The sequence below is a fragment of the Petromyzon marinus genome (genome assembly GCF_048934315.1).
Source record: "Petromyzon marinus isolate PM22_M1 ecotype Great Lakes invasive population chromosome 85 unlocalized genomic scaffold, UKy_Petmar_22M1.pri1.0 chr85_unloc.3, whole genome shotgun sequence".
NCBI classification, from domain to species: Eukaryota; Metazoa; Chordata; class Hyperoartia; order Petromyzontiformes; family Petromyzontidae; genus Petromyzon; species Petromyzon marinus.
Window position 1 is genome coordinate 201,556 of NW_027422648.1, and position 6,379 is coordinate 207,934.

At 53.8% G+C, this 6,379-nt stretch overlaps 1 protein-coding gene across 1 annotated transcript in view; it reads right to left on the reverse strand.

Moving 5' to 3' along the window:
- Positions 1–3,152: 3,152 nt before the first annotated feature.
- The window catches only part of LOC142908540 (uncharacterized), an 83,296-nt gene continuing 80,069 nt past the window's right edge, over positions 3,153–6,379 (reverse strand). Inside the window, exon 9 of the mRNA XM_076059279.1 lies at positions 3,153–4,216. Coding sequence (XP_075915394.1) covers positions 3,779–4,216 — 438 coding nt within the window. The 3' untranslated portion in view covers positions 3,153–3,778. The remainder of the gene's footprint in view (positions 4,217–6,379) is intronic.

Genomic DNA, 6,379 nt, shown 5'->3' on the forward strand with positions numbered 1-6,379 from the left:
CCGACTGCCTCACTGAGTGACTGACTGAGTAACTGACCAACTGCCTGACTAACCGACTGACTGTCTCACTGACCGACTGACTGACTGACTCACTGACCGACTGACTGAGTGACTGGCTGAGTGAGTGACTGACTGACTCACTGACCGACTGACTGAGTGACTGGCTGAGTGAGTGACTGACTGACTCACTGACCGACTGACTGAGTGACTGACTGAGTGACTGACTGAGTGACTCACTGACCGACTGACTGAGTGACTGACTGAGTGAGGGACTGAGTGAGTGACTGACTGACTCACTGACCGACTGACTGAGTGACTGACTGAGTGAGTGACTGACTGACTCACTGACCGACTGACTGAGTGACTGACTGAGTGAGGGACTGAGTGAGTGACTGACTGAGTGAGTGACTGAGTGGGTGACTGACCGACTGACTGAGTGACTGCCTCACTGAGCGACTGACTGAGTGAGTGACTGAGTGACTGACTGAGTGGGTGACTGAGTGAGTGACTGAGTGACTGACTGAGTGAGTGACTGACTGAGTGACTAAGTGACTGACTGACTGAGTGACTGAGTGAGTGACCGAGTGACTGATTGAGTGAGTGACTGAGTGACTGACTGAGTGACTGACTGAGTGACTAAGTGACTGACTGACTGAGTGACTGAGTGAGTGACCGAGTGACTGATTGAGTGAGTGACTGAGTGACTGACTGAGTGACTGACTGAGTGAGTGACTGACTGACTCACTGACCGACTGACTGAGTGACTGACTGAGTGAGTGACTGACTGAGTGAGTGACTGAGTGAGTGACTGAGTGAGTGACTGAGTGACTGACTGAGTGAGTGACTGAGTGACTGACTGACTGAGTGACTGAGTGACCGAGTGAGTGACTGAGTGACTGACTGAGTGACTGACTGAGTGAGTGACTGAGTGACTGACTGACTGAGTGACTGAGTGAGTGACTGAGTGACTGTGTGAGTGACTGAATGAGTGAGTGACTGAGTGAGTGACTGAGTGACTGATTGAGTGAGTGGCTGAGTGACTGAATGAGTGAGTGACTGAGTGAGTGACTGAGTGACTGAGTGACTGATTGAGTGAGTGGCTGAGTGACTGAGTGACTGACTGCATGAGTGAGTGACCGAGTGACTGGCTGACTGAGTGACCGACTGACTGAGTGACTGAGTGACTGTGTGAGTGACTGACTGAGTGAGTGACTGAATGACTGAGTGACTGAGTGAGTAACTGACTGACTGACTGAGTGACTGAGTGAGTGACTGAGTTACTGAATGAGTGAGTGACTGAGTGAGTGACTGAGTGACTGAGTGAGTGACTGACTGACTGAGTGAGTGAATGAGTGACTGAGTGACTGACTGACTGACTGACCGAGTGACTGACTGACTGAGTGAGTGACCGAGTGAGTGACTGACTGAGTGACTAAGTGAGTTACCGAGTGACTGATTGAGTGAGTGACTGAGTGACTGACTGAGTGACTGACTGAGTGAGTGACTGACTGAGTGACTGCTGCTGCTGCTGATGAAGGTGGTGGTGGTAGTGGTAGTGCCAGACACCGCGTGAGTCTTGATGTACTGAGTGACTGAGTGAGTGAGTGACTGACTGAATGACTGACTGAGTGAGTGACTGAGTGAGTGAGTGAATGACTGAGTGACTGACTGAGTGAGTGACTGAGTGAGTGACTGAGTGAGTGAGTGAATGACTGAGTGACTGACTGAGTGAGTGACTGAGTGAGTGACTGACTGAATGACTGACTGAGTGAGTGACTGAGTGAGTGAGTGAGTGACTGACTAAGTGAGTGACTGACTAAGTGAGTGAGTGAGTGACTGAGTGAGTGAGTGAGTGACTGAGTGAGTGAGTGAGTGACTGACTGAGTGAGTGACTGACTGAGTGACTGCTGCTGCTGATGAAGGTGGTGGTGGTGGTAGTTGTAGTGCCAGACACCGCGTGAGTCTTGATGTACTGAGTGACTGAGTGACTGTGTGAGTGACTGAGTGACTGTGTGACTGACTGAGTGACTGACTGAGTGACTGTGTGAGTGACTGTGTGACTGACTGAGTGACTGACTGAGTGACTGAGTGACTGACTGAGTGACTGTGTGACTGACTGAGTGACTGACTGAGTGACTGAGTGAGTTACTTAGTGAGTGAGTGACTGTGTGAGTGACTGACTGACTGAGTGACTGACTGAGTGACTGACTGAGTGACTGAGTGACTGAGTGAGTGACTGAGTGAGTGACTGACTGAGTGACTGACTGAGCTACACCCCACCTTCTTGCGTGAGTGACTGCTGCTGCTGCTGCTGATGAAGGTGGTGGTAGTTGTAGTGCCAGACACCGCGTGAGTCTTGAAGTACTGACTGACTGAGTGAGTGACTGAGTGACTGACTGAGTGACTGTGTGAGTGACTGACTGAGTGACTGACTGAGTGACTGAGTGACTGACTGAGTGACTGTGTGAGTGTCTGAGTGACTGAGTGAGTGACTGATTGAGTGACTGAGTGACCGAGTGACTGAGTGAGTGACTGAGTGACTGAGTGAGTGACTGACTGACTGAACTACACCCCACCTTCTTGCGTGAGTGACTGCTGCTGCTGCTGATGAAGGTGGTGGTGGTAGTTGTAGTGCCAGACACCGCGTGAGTTTTGATGTGCTGAGTGAATGACTGACTGACAGAGTGACTGACTGAGTGACTGAGTGACTGACTGAGTGAATGACTGAGTGACTGTGTGAGTGACTGACTGAGTGAGTGAGTGACTGAGTGAATGACTGAGTGACTGACTGAGTGACTGAGTGACTGACTGAGTGAATGACTGAGTGACTGTGTGAGTGACTGACTGAGTGAGTGACTGACTGAGTGACTGACTGACTGAGTGACTGAGTGACTGACTGAACTACACCCCACCTTCTTGCGTGAGTGACTGCTGCTGCTGCTGATGAAGGTGGTGGTAGTGGTGGTAGTTGTAGTGCCAGACACCGCGTGAGTCTTGATGTACTGAGTGACTTAGTGACTGAGTGAGTGACTGACTGAGTGACTGACTGAGTGAGTGAGTGACTGAGTGAGTGACTGAGTGAGTGACTGAGTGACTGAGTGACTGACTGAGTGAGTGACTGAGTGAGTGACTGAGTGACTGAGTTAGTTACTGAGTGAGTGACTGAGTGAGTGAGTGACTGTGTAAGTGACTGACTGAGTGACTGACTGAGTGACTGAGTGAATGACTGAGTGACTGACTGAGTGACTGAGTGAGTGACTGAGTGAGTTACTGAGTGAGTGACTGAGTGAGTGAGTGACTGTGTGAGTGACTGAGTGACTGAGTGACTGAGTGAATGACTGAGTGAATGACTGAGTGACTGACTGAGTGACTGACTGAGTGACTGAGTGACTGACTGAGCTACACCCCACCTTCTTGCGTGAGTGACTGCTGCTGCTGATGAAGGTGGTGGTGGTGGTGGTAGTTGTAGTGCCAGACACCGCGTGAGTCTTGATGTACTGAGTGACTGAGTGACTGACTGAGTGAGTGACTGAGTGACTGACTGACTGACTGAGTGACTGACTGAGTGAGTGAGTGACTGACTGACTGAGTGACTGAGTGACTGACTGAGTGACTGAGTGAGTGAGTGACTGACTGAGTGAGTGACTGAGTGACTGAGTGACTGACTGAGTGACTGACTGAGTGACTGAGTGAGTGACTGAGTGACTGAGTGACTGACTGAGTGACTGACTGAGTGACTGACTGAGTGACTGAGTGACTGACTGAGTGACTGACTGAGCTACACCCCACCTTCTTGCGTGAGTGACTGCTGCTGCTGATGAAGGTGGTGGTGGTGGTGGTAGTTGTAGTGCCAGACACCGCGTGAGTTTTGATGTGCTGAGTGAATGACTGACTGACTGACTGAGTGACTGACTGAGTGACTGAGTGAGTGACTGTGTGAGTGACTGACTGAGTGACTGACTGAGTGACTGAGTGACTGACTGAGTGACTGTGTGACTGACTGAGTGACTGACTGAGTGACTGAGTGAGTGACTGAGTGAGTGACTGAGCTACACCCCACCTTCTTGCGTGAGTGACTGCTGCTGCTGATGAAGGTGGTGGTGGTGGTGGTGGTAGTTGTAGTGCCAGACACCGCGTGAGTCTTGATGTGCTTCCGGAGTGAGCTGGGGTCTGTGTACCGCTTCGAGCAGCCAGGGACTTGACAGGCATACGGCTTCTGGAGAGAGACACGGGGAGAGAGACACGGGGAGAGACACGGGGAGAGACACAGAGAGAGACACGGGGAGAGACACGGGGAGAGAGACACGGGGAGAGAGACACGGGGAGAGACACAGAGAGAGAGACACGGGGAGAGACACGGGGAGAGAGACACGGGGAGAGACACAGAGAGAGACACGGGGAGAGACACGGGGAGAGAGCCACAGAGAGAGACACGGGGATAGACACGGGGAGAGAGACACGGGGAGAGAGACACGGGGAGAGAGAGACACAGAGAGAGACACGGGGAGAGAGACACGGGGAGAGAGACACGGGGAGAGAGACACACGGGGTGAGAGACACAGAGAGACACGGGGAGAGAGAGACAGAGAGAGACACAGAGAGAGACACGGGGAGAGAGACACAGAGAGAGACACGGGGAGAGAGAGACACAGAGAGAGAGAGACACAGAGAGAGACACGAGGAGAGACACAGAGAGAGACATGGGGAGAGAGACACGGGGAGAGAGACACACAGAGAGACACGGGGAGAGAGACACGGGGAGAGACACGGGGAGAGAGACACGGGGAGAGAGAGACACAGAGAGAGACACGGGGAGAGACACAGAGAGAGACACGGGGAGAGAGAGACACAGAGAGAGACACGGGGAGAGAGAAACACGGGGAGAGACACGGGGAGAGAGAGACCCGGGGAGAGAGAAACAGAGAGAGACACAGAGAGAGACACGGGGAGAGACACGGGGAGAGAGAGAGACACGGGGAGAGAGAGACACGGGGAGAGAGAGACACGGGGAGAGAGAGACACGGGGAGAGAGAGAGAGAGACACGGGGAGAGAGACACGGGGAGAGACACAGAGAGAGACACGGGGAGAGACACGGGGAGAGAGACACAGAGAGAGACACGGGGAGAGACACAGAGAGAGACACGGGGAGAGACACGGGGAGAGACACAGAGAGAGACACGGGGAGAGACACGGGGAGAGAGACACAGAGAGAGACACGGGGAGAGAGAGACACAGAGAGAGACACGGGGAGAGACACGGGGAGAGAGAGACACGGGGAGAGACACGGGGAGAGACACAGAGAGAGACACGGGGAGAGACACGGGGAGAGAGAGACACGGGGAGAGAGACACAGAGAGAGACACGGGGAGAGACACAGAGAGAGACACGGGGAGAGACACGGGGAGAGAGAGACACGGGGAGAGAGACACAGAGAGAGACACGGGGAGAGAGAGAGACACGGGGAGAGAGAGAGAGACACGGGGAGAGAGACACAGGGAGAGACACGGGGAGAGAGAGACACGGAGAGAGAGACACGGGGAGAGAGACACGCAGAGAGAGACACAGAGAGAGACACGGGGAGAGAGACACAGAGAGAGAGAGACACGGGGTGAGAGACACAGAGAGAGACACGGGGAGAGAGAGACACAGAGAGAGACACGGGGAGAGAGAGACACAGAGAGAGACACGGGGAGAGAGAGACAGAGAGAGACACAGAGAGAGACACGGGGAGAGAGACACGGGGAGAGAGACACAGAGAGAGACACGGGGAGAGAGAGACACAGAGAGAGAGAGACACAGAGAGAGACACGGGGAGAGAGACACGGGGAGAGAGACACGGGGAGAGAGAGACACGGGGTGAGAGACACAGAGAGACACGGGGAGAGAGAGACAGAGAGAGACACAGAGAGAGACACGGGGAGAGAGACACGGGGAGAGAGACACAGAGAGAGACACGGGGAGAGAGAGACACAGAGAGAGAGAGACACAGAGAGAGACACGAGGAGAGACACAGAGAGAGACACAGAGAGAGACACGGGGAGAGAGACACGGGGAGAGAGACACACAGAGAGAGACACGGGGAGAGAGACACGGGGAGAGACACGGGGAGAGAGAGACACAGAGAGAGACACGGGGAGAGACACAGAGAGAGACACGGGGAGAGGGAGACACAGAGAGAGACACGGGGAGAGAGAAACACGGGGAGAGACACGGGGAGAGAGAGACCCGGGGAGAGAGAAACAGAGAGAGACACAGAGAGAGACACGGGGAGAGACACGGGGAGAGAGAGACACGGGGAGAGAGAGACACGGGGAGAGAGAGACACGGGGAGAGAGAGACACGGGGAGAGAGAGAGACACGGGGAGAGACACGGGGAGA